The 24,222-nt window shown below is 42.3% G+C and overlaps 2 protein-coding genes, 1 long non-coding RNA gene and 1 other non-coding gene across 5 annotated transcripts in view; 1 reads left to right on the top strand and 3 right to left on the bottom strand.

The window, feature by feature from the left end:
* Nucleotides 1-351: 351 nt before the first annotated feature.
* Nucleotides 352-8,313, bottom strand: LOC140466787 (solute carrier family 25 member 3-like). 2 transcript variants are annotated; one of them, XM_072562425.1, is made up of 7 exons: nt 8,054-8,313; nt 7,664-7,794; nt 5,289-5,468; nt 3,766-3,947; nt 1,245-1,417; nt 774-884; nt 352-686 (listed from the first exon to the last, which is right to left on the bottom strand). In XM_072562425.1, the coding sequence occupies exons 1-7, from the start codon at nt 8,232-8,234 to the stop codon at nt 529-531; spliced, it is 1,116 nt and encodes a 371-aa protein (XP_072418526.1). In that variant the 5' UTR covers nt 8,235-8,313; the 3' UTR covers nt 352-528. The 2 variants fall into 2 exon arrangements, with proteins under 2 accessions (XP_072418526.1, XP_072418527.1); XM_072562426.1 differs by lacking the exon at nt 7,664-7,794 and adding an exon at nt 7,336-7,460 and having other exon boundaries at nt 8,054-8,311.
* LOC140467045 (small nucleolar RNA SNORA53) lies at nt 3,478-3,730 on the bottom strand. Its single transcript, XR_011955335.1, has one exon. It is a non-coding gene; the product is annotated as a small nucleolar RNA SNORA53 (small nucleolar RNA).
* Nucleotides 7,695-24,222, top strand: part of LOC140466789 (uncharacterized) — a 20,601-nt gene continuing 4,073 nt past the window's right edge. The window contains exons 1-2 of the long non-coding RNA XR_011955278.1: nt 7,695-7,836; nt 23,173-23,297. This is a non-coding gene — a long non-coding RNA (uncharacterized lncRNA). The remainder of the gene's footprint in view (nt 7,837-23,172; nt 23,298-24,222) is intronic.
* LOC140466788 (lamina-associated polypeptide 2, isoforms beta/delta/epsilon/gamma-like) overlaps nt 14,764-24,222 on the bottom strand; it is a 24,089-nt gene continuing 14,630 nt past the window's right edge. The window contains exons 4-6 of the mRNA XM_072562427.1: nt 23,030-23,115; nt 17,829-17,908; nt 14,764-15,863 (exon numbers count right to left, since the gene is read on the bottom strand). Coding sequence (XP_072418528.1) covers nt 15,575-15,863; nt 17,829-17,908; nt 23,030-23,115 — 455 coding nt within the window. The 3' untranslated portion in view covers nt 14,764-15,574. The remainder of the gene's footprint in view (nt 15,864-17,828; nt 17,909-23,029; nt 23,116-24,222) is intronic.

Below are 24,222 nucleotides of genomic sequence, written 5' to 3'. Positions count from 1 at the left end.
GCAACCTTTAAAGTTGATAAATATAAGCTGTCAGCACATTGCAGAATCCAACACCAGGGTTAAAAGAACCACCAGCAAGGCAGAACAGATACATCCCACAAGATGCACTCAAGGAGTGTTGACTTTAAATAGCTGTTCCAACCAAACCTAAAACTACTGGCATTGAAATTTACAAATCCAGGCACCACCACTAATATCTACAGGCTTGAAACATTTTGTACTAAGTGAAAAAAGGTGTGGTGCAAAAAGTGCAGGTGCGTTTAGCTGTTCACCAATACGGAGTTTCTAGAATGAAATGATTTGTTTTAATCACAATCACGTTTAAATAAACCAATTATAAACGACCACATCTAAAACTTGGGTCTTGTTCTTTATTCAGAATTGGCGTTGATGAATACTCTGCACTCACTGCGAAGCTTCATCAACATGACATTACAGACATGATATTCTCAGTATTAAATAGGTCTTTTACATGCCTTATGCGACATATTGGACTTAGCCAGGGCAACAAATGAAGTCCATCCATTTTTACATCAACCCAAGCTTCTTTTTCAGCGATGCTGGCATCTCAGGGGGAGGTGGACGAGGAAGCCTGAAGTAGACCTTAACAGAGTCATAGATAAACCACTGTAGGGCAGTCAGAGTGCCAATCATGATAATACGGGCAAAAAGCCCTTTCCACACTCCTGGAAAACAAATGTTCAATGGGATCAATAGATTACACATGTTGAATTTGGAAATGTTGCACTTTGATATGTAGAACAATGGCTTACCTAGAGGTCCAAGCCTTTTCAAAACCTGTAATGCACTGCTACCCTTTTCCTTGTTCAGAACCGACACCACAGAGTCAGCAGGGTGAGATACAATAGCACAAAAAACACCAGCTGAAAGAAACAGATAGTGGTCAATTCTATAGCATAGATGAATGGCCTTCTCACATACTTTCTCTGCAAAAAGCTGCCAAGGATGAAATTCAATTGAAAAATTTCAAAATGTTTTTTTTTTAAAAAAAGGAATACAGACTCAAAACATGTGAACAGACATTTCAATGCAAAGACTGAAAACTGTTATTCCAGCACCTGCAACATGTGGTGCTGGTGAACTGTTATTGTTATAAAGACAAATGTGGAGGAGGCTCAATGTCTGAAGGCATCTACAATCAACATTGCATTAGCAAATGCACCAAAAGCATGTACACAGGATAGCTAGAATATTTATACCAGACAATCAAATAATTCTCTTACCAATATAACCAGCAATAAACGTCACCACCAGTTGCTCAGCTTTGGTACAACTGTCACGAGGTTTAGGCACCACATATTTATATAATGCTTCAACCGTGCGCTCAAAGCAAGCAAACTTCATCATCGTGTAGGGAATCTGCCTCATCCACAGAGGGGAAACACCTTTGTAAAATCTAATGAAAAAAAAAGTGATAAAAATTTGTTAAAACTCAAGCTCTCATGCCACCCAAGACAGAATAATACAATTGTAATAATTCCACATTCTACTCAAATCATTTTTTTGGAACATCTCAATTAATCTTGGTTTAATCTACATAAATAGAACTTGAATTAGAAAACCTACAATTGTCAAATTAACATCCCTCAAAAAAAGAGCAGATTCACCAAATAATGAATCTGGCAAGTGCACATATAAAGAAAGCTTTACAATAAATTTGATAAGACACTGCAATTTAAATCCCAGCTCCTAATTTTACATCCAAAATCTAGAGCCAAGAAGCATTCCAGCAAATCTCTTCTGCACCCTCCCCACAAAAATCACACCTTTCTTATACATGGCAGCCAAAACAGCACAAAAAATATACTGTAACTATATACAGTTCATTCACAATGCCCTTGCTGAATGCTTGCCTTTATTAGTCAAGGTATTGAAGTGATGCTTTTTTTAAAAAACCTTTTGTCTTGCTGCTTTCAAAGACCCATGGACTTCAAGGTTCTTTTGATCTTCTGCATTTGAAGCTCCTAAAGTTTAATGTGTACGCACCCGCTTGCTATTTTAGTCCTCTAAAAAATGGATCACCTCAACTTTTCAGGATTAAATTCCATTTACCACCATAGTGCCATCTGACCAGCCCATCTCTATCATAGAGTCTAACGATCCCCTCCTCAACATTTACAACTCCAAATCACATATCACATTAGAATTTACTAATCATATCACTTCTATTCATGTTAGATCATTAATATACACAATAGTAAAGGACCCAGTACTGAACCCTGTGAAGCCACTGGACTCAGGCCTCCAATCGCAAAAACCACAATTCAATCCTCATCCCATGCTTCCTTCCACTAAAGTAATTTTAAAATCAATTGCCAAAATGTCAGATCTCATATGCTGTTGTTAATAACAAGACTGTCACATGTGACCTTGTCAAAAGCCTTGTTAAGTCCATCCAGACTAGATTAAATACACGAACCTCAATTATCTTGAAATATTCAATCAAATTTGTTTGACATGACAAAGCCATGTCAAACAACTATCTTTGGTTAATCCTTGCGTCACCAGGTAGAGCTTAATTCTGTCCACAGAACGATTTTCCAATAGTTTTCCTTTCCCAGATGTTAGACTCACCAGTCTGATTTCCTAATTTACTCATCCCATTAGCTGTCCTCTGCACCCCTCCCATGGCCATAGAGAATTTGACAATGTCAGAGACTCTAACCTTTCCATGCTTCCCATAGCAGCCTGGGAAATGTAAATTGATTTACCCACTTTCAAGCATTTTAAAACCACTAACACCACCTCTCTCGATGCTATTTCTTTCAAGTATATCACAGCATCTCTCAGATTTCTATATTGACAAAATCTCTCTATGCTAGATAAGATTCAAAATATCCATTTGAAAGCTCAGCTATCTTATGAAGCCTCACACTGCTCATCAGTTTTGGAGATACCGGTGTTGGACTGGGGTGTACAAAGTTAAAAATCACAACACCAGGGTATAGTCCAACAGGTTTAATTGGAAGCCCTAGCTTTAAAAGCGCTGCTCCATCAGACAACCACCTAATGAAGGAGCAGCACTCCGAAAGTAATGCTTCCAATTAAACCTGTTGGACTATAACCTAGTTTGAGAGATTTTTAAACACAGCTCATCAGATAAGAGATTTAGACTGTGGAGATAGAACTAAGGGGTCACTGCTCATGAACAAAGGGATTGCCCATTTGAGACAAAATTGGAAACAATTTTCCTTTAGGTGGTCATGTGTCTAGAGGTGTTAGAAGCAGCATCCTTCAGTATTGAAGGCAAAGGTAAGGCTGAATTCTGCAGGCTCATTGACTGGAAACATGATGCCTCTAGTGAGGAGAAATCTATTAATTGACTTGGAACACCAATGTGCCTGCATACACTGGACTTGTTTCAATTTTGTGACATCTAAGTAATGATAAAAAAGTTAGACTCCGATTGGTAGACATTGCTCTCAAGACATATGGCTTGAAAACAAAATTTGTTTTCATGTCCGCAAACCAGCCAAGTTCCAATGGCAGAAAACAGCTTGCTGAATACAGACTGTTCACATTGGAACAATGTGGCTAATACGCAGGTATATTATTCTCACACATCAATGACTCAAGCACCTTTGACTATGCAACCATACAAGTTGTGGACTATCTGATAACTAAGCTGAAAAACCTCACTGCAATGCAATGAGTTCTGCCAACAGAGCAAAACAGATATGCCCCAAAGGTGGATCTAAGGAAATGTGTTTGACTTTTAATTTAATAAATGTAACCCATACTCACGCCCAGAGACCTTCTTCAGCATGCATTTTAGGAAAAGCTTCTCTAAGAGTGTTGGCATAGCCAGGCTGAGTCTGAATACGGACCTTACAAGCCTCCATTGGAGCAAGTGCAATATCAGCAAAGAACTCAGCACTGGCAGATGCAGCAAGGTATAAAGACGTACGCCAGAGATAAGCGTTTTCCTAGAGTGAGACAGAAAGATTGTGTGTTCAATAGGACAGATACAATCATTAGTTCTCAGTACTCAAAAGGAAATCATTTTCATTCTCAAATGGTGTATAGTATTGAGTACTGTAACTGACCTGCCTTCAGTCACTATACCACTCCTGATTATAAATCCAAAGTCTGTTGACTTGAAATATGATAACGTCTTCACATTGTAACAATTCTATACAGAGCACCAAAACACTCAACACACCTTGACCCTACAGATGAAGGCAAAATTAGACAAGTTGGAACAAGGGGCATGGATAGGGTAAACGGACAAAAGTATTTTCCTGGTGGTGGGAGAGTCCAGAACTAGAGGGCATAGGTTTAAGCTGAGAGGGAAGAGATATAAAAAAGGGACCTAAGGGGCAACATTTTCACGCAGAGTGTGGTGAGTGTGTGGAATGAGCTGCCAGAGCAACTGGTGAAGGCTGGTACAACTGCAACATTTGCCAGCACTTGCCCATGGAATAGATTAGGTTGGGATATCTGGTCAGGATGGATTGGATCAAAAGGTCCCTTTTTATGCTGTACATCTATGACTATGACTAACTCCAACTCTTACTGCAGCTCCAGATTGGTCCTACATGAAAATCTGGATCAATGCTAGTGGAGTTAAATTTGATGCACAGTCCCATATTTAGCACAGAGATTGTAAATTCAAAAACACAACCTAGAACAGCACTTGGTTAAAGAATGAGGGCGGTGGGCTAGAACTGTGGTGTTTTACAAACTAAACTGCTCCTATGTCAATCAGAAGGAGGGGTCTTTGATCACAAACAGGAATCCAACTAAGCCCCTTAATGTAATTAGTAAAATCTACAGCAGATTACAGAAAGCAGAGTTTACAAAACTCCAATGGGATTGTTCCTCTGCTATTTAGCATTGGAGAAAGCGAGGACGGCAGACGCGGGAGATCAGAATAGAGAGTGGGGTGCTAGAAAAGTACAGCAGGCTAGGCAGCATCCGAGGAGCAGGAGAATCAACGTTTTGTGCAAGAGCCCAAAAAGGATTCCCGATCCAGGGCTCTTGCCCTAAAACGTCAAATCTCCTGCTCCTCAGATGCTGCCTGACCTGCTGTGCTTTTCCAGCACCCCACTATCGACTGATATTTAGCATTACTTATTTACCGCGATTATCGACAACACAATGAGAGAGAACACAAACCTCTACCTTTAAAGAAATCCAAAAAAAATCCTGAACAAAATATTTTTTATAGGAATGTTGCTGCATAACACTCATCTTCACCCACTGAGCACAAATTCAGACCAAAATGCCACACTCACAGCAACAAAGGACTCTAGAAAAATACTTACTTCACCTAGTAGTTCACCATATATGTTCTTGAAAACTTCATAGAAACCAAATTTGCATAGCCCTTGCATCGAATAACCAATGAAGGTTGGGGCCCAACCTTTTCCCAAACCACGAATACCATCTTCTTTCACAGTGACAGAAAACCCTTTGAAGATGCTCTGGTATTTTCCAGGGTCCACCTAATCACAAGAGAGCAAAAAAAAAAGGTCATATGTAAAAGACAAAATTCCCATTTATTTTTCATCCAGGAATGGAGAATCAGCATTAAAATAGCAATAAAACTTACACACTGAAGAGGATCCAGAATTCCTGTATATCACAAACCCAATCCAGCAAAGCAACATAAAATGGCATGCACACTGTTTAGCAGTCAAATGACAACTAAATTAAATTACATTCCCCCTTATTTTTCAGTACTGTAGCTGATCCAATTTGTACAAGACAAACAGAACTGGGTAGACAGGCACGTGAACTTGACAACTGCATTTTTCAACGCTTTAATAGTTAACAATATAATTTCACACAAGATATACTATTAAACTTGCCAGTTTCATATACAAGTCAAGAGTGGTCATGCATTGTACCCATCAAACCAAGGCAGGCCAGTCTCCCATGCTGTCAGTACCAGCTTGACCCAGAGATGATATTCACTCAGCACATAAGCTCTATGCTCAAACCCTGCTGTAAAATGTTAACCCAGAATGGAGGCTGCCTGCTATATTAGTTAGGTGGGATAAATGTATTAAGAGTTTTTGGGGATGGAGAGAAAAGATGATGTAATCTAACATGCAGGCAGCAGTCTCCCACAAGCTAAACAATTGCCTCCAAGTCAAGGCCATTCATCTCATTTGGCCTATACAGGATCTCACCTGCACACTTTGGCATGAAAGGAACAGTGTAACAGCCTATGAAGGTGAACTCTTGAGAAACTAGTTAGTTACTTATATAACCAGACTTTTATATACAGCCTCCTACAATATTGAAGATTCCGTTACTAGCTTCATTTTCATTAAAAATGCGACATTTTGGAGTACTCAAAAGATCCACAAAGCACCGCTATACTGACAAGGAGGCGGGCAGAGGAGGGGGTTTCGCAGGTGGACAAGAAGCATTTACATCCAAGCAATATGTGCTATGAAAATGACTAACACAGACTCCCCTTGCAAAACCCATAAACGTCTCAACTAGACCTCATCTACTCCATCCATTACTTTTCTTGTGTTATTCATCCCCACCCCCCATCTTCCTTAATCTCCTACCCCTGAGCCTTAAGTGAAGCCATCATGTAATATTAGACTCAGTTACGGGATCCTGGACTCAGTGCAGATTCCCAGCCTTGAGGCGAAGCCTGGTGCAATCTGGGGGCTAGGTGCTGGAGCAGACTGCTACTGAATTAATTAATTTTTTTCCAATTTATTCTCATGATTTTATACTTACATACTAAGATGGCACAAAGTGCTGAAATACTGGATGTTTCTTTATTTTTCTAACTTTTTCACAAGAATTTGTACTTAAGAATCCGTGTTAGGCACAATCATCTGTGCCAAACACCACACATTCGCCCTGTCTCCCACAGTCCAATGAAGCACAGGTGAGGTGGCTTGGCCATAGTAAACACAGGGTTACAGGGACAGGGTAAGAGGGTGGGATGCCCTTTGGAGTGTTGGTGTAATCTAATGGCCGTATGGCCTGCTTCCACACCATAAGGATTCAATGATTCCAAGATAGCAATTTGTAAACTTTTCACAGCACCCATGAGTACACATGATAAGATTAATTCTAAATCAAAAAGCTAATTCAAAAATGTATGACAATCAAGCCATACTGTAAAGTGATGTAACCTTAGCAACAATAATTCCCTACAACTGACAATAAACACTAGTTAGCCAAAAATGCTGTCACTACCACAATTTTATTGGGTAGCTTTACACCAGGAACAACCCTTCATGCTATCCCCTGGACAGAAAGGCAACACCAGTTTGAGCACTGACTGGGAGCTGGCAAGTCAAGCTCAGTACAGCTCTTGTTGAAAACGTGGATACACACCTGAATGCGACATTTCACCAGATCCAAGGGCACCACAGCCGTGTGTGTTAGCCCACAGCTCAACACACCTCCAAATCCACACAAAGCATAAAACTTGGCGGAGCCATACTCGCAGCTGTACTCCTCTGCAGTCAGTGAGACACAAAGACACACCATGCGGTTAGTACATGCAGCACCAAGAGAGGGCGAAGGGGGTGGTCCCAGGACCACCAGCTACCTCCCCCCCCCACCCCACCAACCACCCTCGCCTTCTCTCCGGGCCGGGCCGTGCCGTGCCGTGCCCCAGGGAGTTCTGGTGGGTGGGGGGGGACAGGAATTACGCTCCAACCTGAATCCGGCACTTCACCAAGTCCAAGGGCACCACGGCCGTGTGGGTCGTCCCGCAGCTCAGGATACCGCCCAGACCGCACAGGGCGTAGAAACGAGCCGAGCCATACTCACAACTGTACTGTTCCTGCTCTGTGTGTGAGGGAGGGGAGTGGGAAAAGGAGACAGAGAGAGGTGAGTGCGGAGCCAGGCCCCGGGGAACGAGAGCGGGCATCAACCCGCGGAGGTCAGCCTCACACCCGCCAAGGGCACACTAGGCCTCAGGCTCCCCGGAGTGAGCGGCCTGTCGATCCAGGACCAGGCCTCTCACTCTAAACCCCCCCCTGTTTCTCCATCCAGCCCGGAGTCTCAGTCTCTCCCGGGTGCTCTCTCCCCAGTCGCTGGGCATTACCTGTGATGGCGGGAGCTGCAGCGGCCGCGGCCAGCCTCCGGCGAGGGACGACCCGTTCAGCGGGTGGCGCGGCCTCGTTGGCGACGCGTGTACGAGGCGGGACGGGCTCTGTGAGGAGCTGGAACCGGGGAGCATTGAAGGGGTTTCCCCCAGACAGGGCGAGCAACGAGCTCGGGTACATGGCCGTTAACACCGAGCTCTCTGTAAGATGGCGGCGGCAGCTCGAGCCCCACGACCTCCGGCTAATTAATGCGCCCTTTACTACGTCACCGTGACGCAAAACCCAATCATTGGCTCATGCGCGGTGCATGTGACCCAGAGGCGGGATTAATCCCTGGCACAGCTTGCAGTCTCTGGGTAAAGCACACACTTCCTCTCCAGCACATCACCACCTCATTCTCACACTGCATTTAGACTCAGAGAGATAAAGCAGATACAGACCCTTCGGTCCAACTATCTATCTTAATCTGATTTAGTCCTATTGTCCTCTAAACCCTTCCTATACATGTGCCCAACCAGATGCCTCTTAAATGTTGTCATTGTACCAGCCTCCACCACATCCTCTGGCAGCTTGTTCCACACGTGCACCACCCTCTGTGTGAAAAAGTTGCTTTTTGCGTCCCCTTTAAATCTTTGCCCTCTCATCTTAAACCTATGCCCACTAGCCTTGGACTCCCTACTCTGGGAAAAGAATTTGGCTAATCACCATCACGAAATTATAAACCTCTCAAAGCTCACCCCTCTGCCTCCAACACTTCAGAGGAAAAGAAAGCATGCCAACCTATTCAGTCTCTCTCTCTAAGGCTCAAACGCCCGCCCCCCAACCACTGCAACATCTTTGGAAATGTTTTTTGAACCTTTCAAGTTTAACAACATCTTTCTTATAGCAGGGACTGCCTGCCCCCAGTTACCCTCGAGGTTGATGGTGAGCTAGCTGCCTTCTTAAACTGCTGCAGTCTATATTCTGGAAATAAACCCACAATGTCATAGTTCCAGGATGAACCCAATTGCAGGAATGGTTGTTGATTTTGAAATCAGTATGGAGAGTAACTTGGAGAGGAATTTGCAGGTGGGATGATGTTACCGTGTATCTCCTACTACTGAGCTTCTAGCTCATCACCCCACTTTTGCACATGCAGGGGATTTAGTTAATCTCTTCTAACTCAAGAATGGTGAACAAATTTCAAGATGAGGTTTGGCACAACAGTAAACAAATTCAGCAATAAAAGAATTGCAAAGCAGTCTGTCAAATAACAATAAGCATAAAGTGTAAACTGATACAATCTCCTTTGCCTTTTTTGGTAGGAAAGACCAAGGCCAAGCTAAGGACTTGAGTTTAATTAAAACCCAATCCTTCTGGCTCTGGCTACATACAATCTGAGCTGACAACAGCAGAATCCGTATAAGAGTGAGGGTCAACAGTGGGTTATCATTAAGCATGGGATTTCCTCCCACCACAGCATCTTATGGACAGGCCTTTGGGGAGGGGAGGCAGAGAAGACAGATTCTTTTCCCAGCTGGAGGAATATGGAATGTAGAGGTGTAGATCAGAAGGAATAAGAATAGGAGTGTGTCATTCAGCCCGTTGAGCCTTTTCCACCATTCAATAGGATCACAGCTGATCCAATATGCCAGATATTCACTTTCTGCATTTTCTTTATCACCCTTGACTCAAGCATGTCTGTCTATTCTCAGCCTTAAATATACACAAGGACTTTGCCCCACAGCTTTCTGTGGCAAGGCATTCCAAAGACACTCAAACCTCAGAAGAAATTCTCATTGCGGTCTTAAATGGGCACCCACTTATTCTCAGACTATGCCCTCTGGTCATATACTTTCCCAAGAGGGGAAACATTCTCTCAGCATTTACCCTGTTAAGCCCTTTACAAATCCTATATGACCCAATGAGAATACCTATCATTCTTCAAAATTCCAGTGAGTGCAGCGCCAACCTATTCAGCCTGAGAATCTCTTCACTCTGGATCGTTCGAGTGAACCTTCTTTGATCTGCTTCCTTAAATAAGGGGATCAATGTGTCAGGATTAGTATTGATCATCTAGGATTGAACTGAAGGGGCAGAATAATCAACTTAAGGTGGTGAATTTTTAGAAACCTCTACCTGACAGTCGTGAGTGCTCCAACATTGAAGGTTGAGATGATGGGCAGATTTTTGTTATGTCAATGAGTTGAGGGATATAGGGTGTAGGCAGGAAAAAAAGCTGAAGCTCAATGACAATCATGATTATATCAAATGGTGGAGGTGGCTTGATGAGCTGCAACGACAATGATTCCTCCTCTTCCTATCTTCCAGTGCTGAAGAGAAGTTGAGAATGTGCATATGGCAGCACATGACACTGTGTATTGACATCAGGCAGTTCAATGGAAAGAGATACACTGTGAAACTGCATTTTCCTAGATAGCCCATCAAAAGTAAAAGGGAAATTCAAATGAAAATGAACAAAGTCAAAGAGACAAACTGAACTCTCACTGGAGGAAAGAGCAGAGCGACGTAACCATAGATATTTTTGGGACAGAAGTATTTTGCATTTGTGCTATTCCTGTATCTGAATGGACTCAGACCAAAGTCCATATCTGGAAAGATAAACAGAGCTGTAAAAAGGCCTTTAAACTAATAAAGAGAGATGCTCTGGCAGAATAATGAAACCAAAAACTACTTGCAAAAGGATGAGAGCAAAGGCCAAATTAATGACTATATAAAATAATTTAGGCCAGTTGCCAATCAATTCCATACCAGCATAACTGTGGCTGCCACAAAAACAGAAATTGTTGGAGATATTCAGCTGATCTCAGGAGTTAACATTTCAAGTCCAGTGATGCTTCTTCAGAAAAACTGAAAGAACTGTGGATGCTGTAAATCAGAAACAAAAAGAAAAGTTGCTAGAAACGTTTAGCAGGTCTGGCAGTATCTATGAAGAGAAATCAAAGTTAATGCTTTGGGTACGGTGACTCTTCCTCAGAACACCCGAAACATTAACTTTGTTTCTTCACAGATGCTGCCAGACATGCAGAGCTTTTCCAGTGACTTATATTTTTGACCCTTCTTCAAAACTGTTTTAAAGTTTCTGTTGAGAGACAAATCAGTCCCACACTTCACTCTATTCTCATAGCTCTAAGTTTATTTCTTTCAAATAAATTCCAGCTCCCCTTCTGTACTACATCAATTTATTACAGCATGCTGACAGCAAATTGGGATCAAAGGACAGTTTATTTTTAGCTATTGGACTATAGTCACTACCTGACCCGAATATTTACTATCTCAATGTTTATAGTAACTGACTCAACTGTCAGAGGACTGCCTGACAGATACATTATTCAGCTGACTCTTGCTACCTGGAGTTGATTTCTTTCTATTTGACAATTTTTTCTCTCCTGTATAGTCTTGCACAACTTTATAGGTTTCTAAGAAATCCTATCCCACATTCTTCTAAACTCCAGTGAACATAGGTCCTAGGCGATTTATTCTCTCTTCATGTTAGAATTTTGCCATCCCAGGTATCAGTCTGGTAAACCTTTTCTGCACTCGCTACATTCCCAAAACATTCTTCCTCAGAAAAAGAAACCAAAACTTTGCTCCATGCTCCATATTCTAATTATGGTCTTACCAAGGCACTGTACAATTAACATAGGACAGGACTTTCAGCCCTCAATGTTGTGCCAACCTTTTATCCTATTCTAAGATCAAACTAACTTACATTCCGTTCATTTTACTATCATCCATGTGCCCATCCAAGAGTCGCTTAAATGTCCCTCATGTACTTCACTCTACTATCATTGCTGGCAGTGCATTCCACGTGTCCAATACTCTCTGTGTAAAGAACCTAACTTTGACATCTCCCCTAAACCTTCCAATCACCTTAAAAATATGCCCCTTTGTGATTGCCATTTCCACCATGGGAAAAAGTCTCTGGCTATTTACTCTATCTACGCCTCTCATCATCTTGTACACTTCTATCAAGTCACCTCTCATCCTTCTTCGCTCCAGTGAGAAAAGCCAGTTGATCCTCAACCTTTGTTCATAAGACATAAACAGTCCAGTCAGCATCCTGGTGAATCTTCTTTGCACCCTCTCTAAAGCTTCCACATCCTTCATGTAATGAAGCGACCAGAACCGAACACATTATTCCAAGTGTTGTCTAACCAGGGCTTTACAGAAGCAGCATGACCTTGTAGTTGTTAAACTCCTGCTAATGAAAGCTAACACACCACACGCCTTCTTAACAACCCTATCAACTTGGGTGGCAACCTTGAGGGATCTATGGATACGGACCCCAAGATCCCTCTGTTCCTCCACACTGCCAAGACTCCTGCCTTTAACCCTGTAATCTACACTAAAATTCCACCTTCCAGAATGAATCATTTCACTTTTCCAGGTTGAACTCCATCCGCCACTTCTCAACCCAGCTCTGCATCCTGTCAATACCCTGTTGCAACCTACAACAGCCCTCCATACTATCCACAATTCCACCAACCTTGGTGTTATTGGCAAACTTACTAAACCACCCTTCCAAGTCATTTATAAAAATCACAAAGTGCTGAGGTCCCAGAATAGATCCCTGCAGTACACCACGAGATACCAAACTCCAGGCTGAATACTTTCAAACTGATAGCCAAATTTCCCTTTTTACTTTCTGAATGAACCTACCATGGGGAAACTTAAAAAATGCCTTGCTAAAATCCATATACACCACATTCACTGCTCTACCTTCAGTGTGTTTTGTCATATCCTCAAAGAATTCAATAAGGCTTGTGAGGCAATAACCTGCCCCTCACAAAGCCATGCTGACTGTTGAATTATGCTTTTCCAAATAATCATAAATCCTGTCTCTCAGAATCCTCTGCAATAATTTGCACACCACCAACATAAGACTGATTGGTCTGTAATTCCCAGGGTTATCCCCATTCCCTTTCTTGAACAAGGGAATAACATTTGCCACCCTCCAATCATCTGGTACTACTGGGCGGCATGGTGTCTTAGTAGTTAGCACTGTTATCTGACAGAGCCAGGGATCCGGGTTTGACTCCATCCTCTGGTAACTGTATGTGGAGTTTGCACATTCTCCCAGTGTCTGCGTGGATTTCCTCCAGGTGCTCTGGTTTCCTCCCACAATCCAAAGATGTGCAGGTGAGGTGAACTGCCATGCTAGATTGCCTAAAGTGTTCGGGGGTGGGGGGTGTAGGTTAGATGCATTTGTCCGGGGTAAATGTAGGATAACAGGGCAGGGGAATGGGTCTGGGTGGGTTACTCTTCGGAGGGTTGGTGTGGACCTTTTGGGCCAAAGGGTCTGTTTCCACACTGTAGGGATTCTACAATGATTCTGTGATGTAGGGATTCTATGATGATGATACTCCATTGGACAGCGAGGACACAAAGATCATCGTCAAAGGCGCGGCAATCTCTTCCCTCACTTCTTGTAATAATCTTGGGTATATCCTGTCTGGCCCCGGGGATTTATTTATCCTATTGCAGCAAGACATCCTTTCTCCTATACTCAAATCCTCTTGCTGTGAAGGCCAATGCAGCATTTGTCTTTTTCACTGCTTGCTGCACCTGTATGCTTACTTTCTGTGACTGCTGTTAAGGACAACCAGGTCTCAATGCACTTCCTCGTTTCCAACCTAGTGTCATTGAGATAATAACCCATTTCCTGTTTTTGCCAAAGTGGATAACTTCTCATTTATCCATATGGGCCATGCATTTGGCCACTCACTCTACTTGTTGATGCTGTATACTGTTGTTTCCTCTAAAGGAAGTAACTAAATGCAGGTAAAATGTGTGCATGTTAGGTGGATTGGCCATGTTAAATTGCTTATTGTGTCCAGGGTTGTGCAGGTTTGGTGGATTAGTCATGGGAAATGCAAGGTTACAGAGATAGAATAGGAGGTTGGGTCTGGCTGGGATGCTCTTGGAGGGTCAGCGTGGACTCAGGCTAAATGGCCTGCTTCCACACTGTAGGGATTGTATGATTTGTGAAACACCTCTGCTCAGTCTGGAGCTTCCTGTTGTGATTTGAACTCCTCGCCGATTTCCAACTTGGGCTTGCTTGTTACCTACACTGCTGTAATGAAATTCAATATTCATTGTTCAACTGGGCACCCAACAGCCTTTCAGAATGAATGTGGAGTTCAATAATTTGGGATCATATCTAATGTTGTCTTTTTTGGACAGCAGCAATTGGTAAAGATTCTATGATTTCTGTTTATGTCTCCTTCCAACAGATCTTTTCTTTCTGCTGCAGTGCACTAGAAGGAATTTCAAAATCTCTCCAGCCCATCCCATGTGTACTGGAAACTTCTTTGAAGTTGTTCTTCCTTCACACCATCGATTAAGTTGCTCACTTTGCATACAATGAAATCATTTCATGTAATTCGTCCAGTTAAGTTGTTCCAATGTAATAATAGATCTGACTGCCTAGTGTTTAGGAACCAGTATGTTAAAGTTGTGCTTGTGACACCAGATACCTCCCAATAAAACAGAGCATGCAGCTCAAAACAATTCTCATGTAGGTTCTGCTGATTAGCCACTGTAAGCCTGACAGAAATACCAGGGTAGGAGATGGAGTTGCAAATATATGGCAGCAAATGAGGAGAATCCCGGAGAGAGTTGAAATAAACTAGCTGAACAAAATCTGATGATTGGCTAGTTGGCAAGAAATAAAATGTTTGCAAGATATATATAATCCTCAGTCATCGTTATTTTAGTGATTTTATTTTAATATGAATGTTAGTATTGCTAATAAATAGGTCTTCTAAGACGACAGGTCTAAACAATTAAAACACACAAGTCTATGTTATGACTGTACATAAACATTTGTAAATGGCTGTTTGAAAACATCATATTGAAAAGAGCAACGAAAGAAAACCTGATATGTCTGTGCCTAGGCTCATGATGAGATTTGTAATTCTATCCAATTAAATTTCTTACTGAAAGATGCCATTATTTTCAAACATATTCTGCTACAGTAAATGTATTTCCTGCTTTAAGCAGTAATGCAGAAAACTTTCATTCTATTTTAATCCTCATTTTTCCACAATTCAACTAACATCACAGCATTATTTTTAGAACTCAGACTTTTGACCTCATGCCTCAAGAATAGTCTATCCATGCCTCAACAGGTTTGAAAGACTCAACATTACTACTGACTTTATATACAATCTTCATGGACGATGACTTAAAATTTAAAACACACTGCAGTATCTCTTCAAATCTTCGTTATCCTCATTGTGCCAATTGTATCAGTTTTTAAAAAGTGTGAAAAAAGTCAGAACTTAGAAAAATATTTTACAAAAATGTTTGAGACTGTAATTTTAAAATGAATTTTCTGTTTCCTTATATGGCACAGAGACCTGATATAGTTCATCTTTAAGAAGTCAGATGTTCAGTTTCCTCCTGCTAACCCCTCAACCCTCAATCTCTGTTCCAATGTAAAAAGAACGCAGAACTGTTCGTTCAGACCTGAACTCCAGGATGTACCAATGGTTAATGTTCCTGTACCATCTTGCTCACTGGTGACTGCCAGCCGCTGATTTTGAGGAACCTTCAGGAATGACAGGGAATGGATTCCCTTTGTTTGTTTCCATAGCTTGATAAACTAAGAGCAGAAATAATGCCACGATGAGAAGCACCACAATCTGTATCCAGATGGAGACAGAACGCGGACTTTTACTCTTTTCCAATTTGACCTGTGTCACTGGCTGGATTTTGGGTAAAGGCCTCCTTGGAAGTGCGTCCTTGTAAGTGAACTCAATTGGTCTCCCAGCAGCTCCTCTGATTGGTTTACGACAAGTGGCACTAATGAAGAGTCAGAAAGAATGAAATGAATAAAAGCATTTAATACATGATAAGCTTACCACAGTTGCAATTTGGGTTTTGAAGAGTAACACACCCCAGTGGATATATAGGCCTTGGAAAGGCACAGGACAGATTCACCAGGCTAAGGAGTTTAGGAATACATTTTGCTTTGACTAGGCTTGTAAAAAGGATGGTCTCGAACAAGACGCCATTTGATACAGAAGGACAGGAGGTTGGTTCAAAACTGAGATGAGGAGAAACTGTGAATTTGTGGAATGCACTGCCCAAGAACACAGTAGAGACAAAATCTATCAATAGATTCAAGGAAGAAATGGATATATTCCTGATGGAAAGTGGGAGAACGGAACATGGGAACAGGCAGCAAAGTGGAGTTGAGACCAGGATAAGATCAGTTAGGATGATGTTAAATGTTGGGACAGACTTGAAGGGCTGAATTCAGCCCGCTCCTAATTCCTATGTTCCGTTACTTGAATACAGAAGATTTAAAATCATGTCCTAGGAAACTGCCTACAATGCATTCCGTTAACTCACCCCATAAGCTCCTTTTGCCAATCTGGTTAACTCACTGTTCAAATCCTCCAAGATTATTTCATTCCCATTATTACACTCCAATTTCCTGATTTATAGTCTAACTACTACTGCCTGAAAGGAGACAGGTGATGAAGCTATATCCTACTCCGATCAATAGATTTTCTGGGCTTTTATTTCATAGCTTCAGCCATACGTAACTGACATTCTGATTTTCTAGATGATGTTCCTCTCTACTACCTTCACCTCATGTTTTATTGCCATGGGCCTTTCTCAGCTTGCCTTTTGCTTAAAAATGCGAAACACTTTGGAGTACCCGATTCCCAACTCACCATACAATCAGGTCTCAGCAGTGACTAAAGGACCAAACCCATTTATCTATGTTTCTGGCATTAATACATTTTTGGTACATAAGTTCAAAAAAACACCTTGAATTTTAGCTGTTTATTATATTTTGCACTGTATCATTAGATTACCTACAGTGTGGAAACAGGCCCTTTGGCCCAACAAGTCCACACTGCCCCGCCGAAGCGTAACCCACCCATACCCCTACATCTACATCTACTCCTTACCTAACACTACGGGCAATTTAGCATGGCCAATTCACCTGACCTGCACATCTTTGGACTGTGGGAGGAAACCGGAGCACCCGGAGGAAACCCACGCAGACACGGGGAGAACGTGCAAACTCCACACAGTCAGTCGCCTGAGGCGGGAATTGAACCCGGGTCTCCGGCGCTGTGAGGCAGCAGTGCTAACCACTATGCCAACCACTATGCCACTGTATCCTTAGACACAAGTGCCCTATTTCTGTAGGCCTTTTCTGACATGATTTATTTGATTTTCTCCACATCTCTACTCTCCTTATAGACTGAAGTCTCTTCTTTAGATTCATAAATTTACCTTTATTAGAAACCTTTTTGCCTGTCAGTAGTTTAATGTTTTACCAACTAGTCTAGTTACTGGATTTGCCAGAGTCCTTGTCTCAGCTCAGAATATGTAGAGTCCAACCTATTTGAAAAGTTCCCTCTTTTCCTTAACCCTATGAATTAAGACCATAAGACATAGGATCAGAAGTAGCCATTCAATCCATCTGAGATCATGGCTGCTCTGATAATCTTCAACTTCACTTTCCTGCCTTATCCCCTTAAACTCTTGCTATACTTACAGATTTAAAAAAAATCTGTCTATTACAGTCTTGAATATATGTAACAAACTAACTAGCACAGCTGTCTGCTGTAAAGAATTCCACAGGCTGACTGCCTTCAGAGAAGAAAATACTCCTCGTCTCTGTTGGAATTGGTCATAAATTTCCAATTCTTCTTATGTAGAGGGGTTCTTTAGTAAGTCCGAGATTCTGTGAAATGAAACCGCTGTAAAGATACTCCATTTTAGGTACAGCAGTCCCCACCCTACCTGATCCCTGTCGGTATTGGTGCCTGATCAGGGAACATGTCTTCTCGCACATTGTCCTTCACAACTTCCTTTTGTTCCACCTATAAAGAAAATAGGAACACTTTCATTTAAGGTTTAGTTGTGGTAACTGGCTTTAGAATGATAGAAACTAAAAGACCCAGAACTCGACAGAGATAGAGAGAGAGAATCTACTCTGTGGTACAGGAGTTGCCTACATTCCTGTTTTTTTCTCTTTGCCTTTTCATTTGTTGAGGGTAGCTGATTATCTGGCATTTATTTAACCAGCCCATCTGCTCTCTGCTTTTCCTGCAGAAAATAATTATTTGGATTTACAGAAGTTACTCCACATACCAACTCAAGCGTTCTGGTGCATGAAGGAAACCAAAATTGTTTTCCCTCTAATAAAGCAGAATTCAACAATTGCCTTTACACAGGTCTAGTACTAATCATGACAACTGCAGATGAGAGAGATTGGACCTCTTCAATTTTTCTGCAAAATATATATACATTTTTAAAAACATCTGATATGCTTTTTAAGCCCTGCACAAACACATCATCAACACATCTGAAAGAAATAAACTTCACAGATGTGAAGTTAATTCCTAACTAATGAGTTGTTAAGGACTACTTTCCTTGAACACCAATGCACCAAACCACACATAAAGGATCTGTTTCTTTTTATTTCACTTCTAGAGCTTATTTACACTTATCTTCAATCCCAATGAAAGACTGGGCAATTTTATAAAGTGCTGTATTCAAATCAAAAAGGTAAATAACAAAGTGCAACCAAATGAGATTAGAGAAATTAAAATAATGGACAACAAAGATATAATGAATATAATGATTGCAAGCAATTAATGTTTCAACACCCAATTAGAGCTAAAAACAATGTCTGCAAATGCTGGAAACCAGATTCTGCATTAGTGGTGCTGGAAGAGCACAGCAGTTCAGGCAGCATCCAAGTACCTTCGAAATCGACATTTCGGGCAAAAGTCCTTCATCAGGAATAAAGGCAGTGAGCCTGAAGCGTGGAGAGATAAGCTAGAGGAGGGTGGGGGTGGGGAGAAAGTAGCATAGAGTACAATGGGTGAGTGGGGAGGGGATGAAGGTGATAGGTCAGGGAGGAGAGGGTGGAGTGGATAGGTGGCAAAGGAGATAGGCAGGTAGGACAAGTCCAGACAAGTTACTGAGCTGGAAGTTTAGAACTAGGGTGAGGTGGGGGAAGGGGAAATGAGGAAACTGTTGAAGTCCACATTGATGCCCTGGGGATGAAGTGTTCAGAGGCGGAAGATGAAGCGTTCTTCCTCCAGGCATCTGGTGGTGAGGGGGTGGCGGTGAAGGAAGCCCAGGACCTCCATGTCCTCGGCAGAGTAGGAGGGGGAGTTGAAATGTTGGGCCACGGGGCGGTGTGGTTGATTGGTGTCTATTAGATTAGATTAGATTACTTACAGTGTGGAAACAGACCCTTCGGCCCAACAAGTCCACACCGCCCCGCCGAAGCAGAACCCACCCATACCCCTATATTTACCCCTTGCCTAACACTGCAGGCAATTTAGCATGGCCAATTCACCTAACCTGCACATCTTTGGACTGTGGGAGGAAACCGGAGCACCCGGAGGAAACCCACGCAGACACAGGGAGAATGTGCAAACTCCACACAGTCAGTCGCCTGAGGTGGGAATTGAACCCAGGTCTCTGGTGCTGTGAGGCAGCAGTGCTAACCACTGTGCCACCATGTCCCGGAGATGTTCCCTAAAGCGCTCTGCTAGGAGGCGCCCAGTCTCCCCAATGTAGAGGAGACCACATCGGGAGCAACGGATACAATAAATGATATTAGTGGATGTGCAAGTAAAACTTTGATGGATGTGGAAGGCTCCTTTAGGGCCTTGGATAGAAGTGAGGGAGGAGGTGTGGGCGCTAGGTTTTACAGTTCCTGCAGTGGCAGGGGAAGGTGCCAGGATGGGAGGGTGGGTTGTTTGGGGGCGTGGACCTGACCAGGTAGTCGCAGAGGGAACGGTCTTTGTGGAAGGCGGAAAGGGGTGGGGAGGGAAATATATCCCTGGTAGTGGGGTCTGTTTGGAGGTGGCGGAAATGTCGGCGGATGATTTGGTTTATGCGAATGTTGGTAGGGTGGAAGGTGAGCACCAGGGGCGTTCTGTCCTTGTTACGGTTGGAGGGGTGGGGTCTGAGGGCGGAGGTGCGGGATGTAGACGAGATGCGTTGGAGGGCATCTTTAACCACGTGGGAAGGGAAATTGCGGTCTCTAAAGAAGGAGGCCATCTGGTGTGTTCTGTGGTGGAACTGGTCCTCCTGGGAGCAGATCCGGCGGAGGCGGAGGAATTGGGAATACGGGATGGTATTTTTGCAAGAGGTAGGGTGAGAAGAGGTGTAATCCAGGTAGCTGTGGGAGTCGGTGGGTTTGTGTCAAGTCGGTCATCATTAATGGAGATGGAGAGGTCCATGAAGGGGAGGGAGGTGTCAGAGATGGTCCAGGTAAATTTATGGTCAGGGTGGAATGTGTTGGTGAAGTTGATGAATTGCTCAACCTCCTCGCGGGAGCACGAGGTGGCGCCAATGCAGTCACCAATGTAGCAGAGGAAGAGGTGGGGAGTGGTGCCGGTGTAATTACGGAAGATCAACTGCTCTAAGTAGCCAACAAAGAGACAGGCATAGCTGGGGCCCATACGTGTGCCCATGGCTACCCCTTTGGTCTGGAGGAAGTGGGAGGATTCAAAGGAGAAATTGTTACGGGTGAGGACCAGTTCGGCCAAACGAATGAGAGTGTCGGTGGAAGGGTACTGTTGGGGATGTCTGGAGAGGAGAAAACTGAGGGCTTGGAGGCCCTGGTCATGGCGGATGGAGGTGTTGAGGGATTGGATATCCATGGTGAAGATGAGGCATTGGGGGCCAGGGAAACGGAAGTCTTGGAGGAGGTGGAGGGCGTGGGTGGTGTCTCGAACGTATGTGGGGAGTTCCTGGACTAGGGGGGATAGGATAGTATCGAGGTAGGTAGAGATGAGTTCAGTGGGGCAGGAGCATGCTGAGACAATGGGTAGGCCAGGGTGGTCAGGCTTGTGGATCTTGGGAAGGAGGTAGAACCGGGCAGTGCGGGGTTCCCAGACTGTTGTGATATACATAAATGATTTGGAGGAAGATGTATGTTGCATCATTAGCAAGTTTGCAGATGACACTACAATTGGTGGACGAGTAGATAGTGAAGGGGACTGTCAGAGAATACAGCAGAATGTAGATAGATTGGAGATCTGGGGAGAGAAATGGCAGGTGCAGTTCAATTCAGATAAACGTGAGGTGATGCATTTTGGAAGACGCAATTCAAGAGCGAACTTTACAGTAAATGGAAAAATCCTGGGGAAAAAAAAAATCTATGTACAGAGAAATGCTTTCCTTCATTGGAGGCGGTATTGAGTATAACAGTTGGCAGGTCATGTTACAATTGTATAAGACTTTGGTTCAGTCACATTTGGAATGCTGCGTACAGTTCAGGTTGCGACATTATCAAAAGGAATTAGATGCTTTGGAGAGAATGCAGAGAAGATTCACCAAGATGTTGCCTGGTATGGAGGGTGCTAACTATGAGGATAGGTTGAGTAGATTAGGATTATTTTCATTGGAAAGAAAGTGGTTGGGGGGAGACCTCCTATTTTGTGGCCTACAAAATCATGAGAGGTGTAGACACCGTGGATAGCAAGAAACATTTTCCCAGAATGGAGGACTTAATTACTAGGGGTCACGAGTTCAAAGTGAGCAGGGAAAAAGTTTAGGGGAGATATACGTGGAGAGTTCTTTATGCAGAGGGTGGTTGGCGCCTGGAATGCATTGCTAGTGGAAGTGGTAGGGGTGGGAATGATAGCGTCATTTAAGATGATTGGACAGGTAGCAAAGGGATACACATCCTTAGAAAATGGCTGGCAGATTTAGATAGAGGATATGGATCGGCGCAGACTTGGAGGGCCAAAGGGCCTGTTCCTGCACTGTAGTGTTCTCTCTTAGGTTAGCACAAGAGGGCCGAAGGAGAAGAGAGCATTGAGTGTGTTAATGAGGATTGGTACAGGCATGGTGAGCATAAATACTCTATTAAATAGCTCAGATTACGAAATGAATATTCCTGTTTTCCATTTTAGCAGATGCTATTTTAGCCAATACTGGCTGTAAATTCCCTCCCTAATTCATCTACAGCACATGGACTGCAGCAATTCAGGAAGGTAGCTCACCATCACCTTCTCAAGGCAAGTAGTGACAAGCAATAAAGACTGGCCAGCCAGCAATGCCCATGTCTCTTGAAAGAATTTTTAAAAATTGAATATGCATTAAGATCATCAAGAGTCACTTCTGGATCCTGATGACATAACATCAGATGTAGTAGTTAAATCTCAATTGCGTTCAATTCTGCAAAAACAGTCCAATACGACTATTAAACCATTCTTTAGAGAGCTTGCACGTTGCTGTAGCAAACTGTTCAATTACAGCCACAAGTACTTCATTAAAACATCAACAAACTGCCCGTAAGCTATTTTATGCTCTGAGATCGCAATAGATTTGCTCAACACTCTATAAACTGAATGCAGATGGATCTTTTGGCACTCCATACCTCTCAGCTTGGAGGCCTGTATTCAGGTCCCACCTGCGCCAGAAGTATGTCACCGCACATTTCTCCAGAGTTGTGTCAAAACATATCTGAACCGGTTGATTATAAAACACTTACAAATCTGTACGAATTCTTCTGAACTTCAAATATTTGAAATGTTTTTCAGCACTAATTCCTGTTTTTATGCTGCTCAATTCAAAATGCAACAAACGTTTTATTAACTGGTACCTATGGAACCAGTGGGGTACCAGTTGCTCAAATATTATAATGTAAAAACATATATTAAGTAATAGAAATATAATGCAGGGTGTATACACATCACTGTTATACTTTACATGGGAGCTTTCTCACTCGCACCCTCAACTGACTACTCGGACATTGAGAATATTGGGATAAAACAGTAAACTTCTGGTATTTTGGGTATATAATTTTTGATAGTTTATTGAGAGTGTCGGTTCCTAAGGTGCTGGTTAAAACAAGCTTGCTGTACTAATCAATTTTTTTACACTGTCTAATTTTTAAAATATATAATAATTTGAATTTTTGACTGTGAAACACTGACAATGTTATGCAATATTCCAAGTAAATCACTTACCCAACTATATTCAGTTTTTCTCTGCCTGGTTATTACAGGAGTTTTGGTCTTACTTGTAAACAGCTCCTTCTTTTCAGTTACAATCTCTGAATAATCAAAAGACAAGTAAGTGTTATTCACCAAGTTCTGCTCTTGGATTACAGAAACAATGCAATGTACAATTCGCTGGGGCTCACTATCTCACAGAAATAAAACAAGCTGAATCTTAGACAGCAATCAAACAATTTGGTGTTGAACACAGTGCAAATGCAATGGGAAAACGTGCAAGGTAGTATACCAACATTTATACAATTAACATTTAGTTGATTTCATAAAGTTAAAGTGTTAACACTGTTGTCTCTCCAGAGCTGAAGTTTCTCTAAGACAAGAGTATTTCCAACATTTTGTGTCTTTATTTGTGATAGCACTTAATCACTTTGGTTAGGCTGTAGTTAAGATACTGTGATCAATTACTGGCACCTTGTTTTAGGAAAAATGGTACTGGAGAGATTTATCATGACAATATTAGGAGTCAAACTCTTTCATTCTGAAAAGAGATGAAAGAAACTTGCATTCTTCACAAAAACTAGAGAGAGACATGCATGTACCTATTCTGCCCTTCATGACATATTGTTCATTACTGAAGTAGTTAAAGTATCTCATTATCATAACTCCTCTGATTCTAACAATTCAGTATTTTTCCTGCAAATCTGTTTCTCCAGCTCTTAGTATAATAGCTCAGAGACTGTTCCTCTGTAAAGAATTGTTAAGAAACATCAATTGAAGTAGAATAAAAGAGGAAACTTTCTTTTTAAAAAAAATTAATTGAATAAATATTTGACAGCAAAATATTAAAATGAATGGCGAGGCAAGGGTAGGGAAATGGGACAGGATAAAAAGTTTGTAATGTGTTAACTCTGAACAATGTGTCAAAGAACTCAAAATTCTTTGCAGTTGAAATAAATGTATAAATTACAGTTGAATCAGCTCCTGAACTAAACACTAGTTACTGCCCAGCAGTTCCATGAGAAGTGACGCTTCAATAAAAGTAAATCTGAAATATTTTAACAACCTACATTCGTATAAAGAGGAGATTGTAATGGAAAGGCTCCTTCCTGTCAAACCAGGATCAGGGGAGTATCAATACACCTCAACTGAGTTTGGTTCCTGCTTATCCTCAACACAAAATTAAGATTCAGTCCCATTTAGTTTCA

Source organism: Chiloscyllium punctatum, chromosome 44 (genome assembly GCF_047496795.1).
Source record: "Chiloscyllium punctatum isolate Juve2018m chromosome 44, sChiPun1.3, whole genome shotgun sequence".
Classification (NCBI taxonomy): Eukaryota; Metazoa; Chordata; class Chondrichthyes; order Orectolobiformes; family Hemiscylliidae; genus Chiloscyllium; species Chiloscyllium punctatum.
The sequence above is the reverse complement of the archived record's forward strand: the minus strand, read 5'-3'. Positions and strand labels throughout refer to the sequence as shown.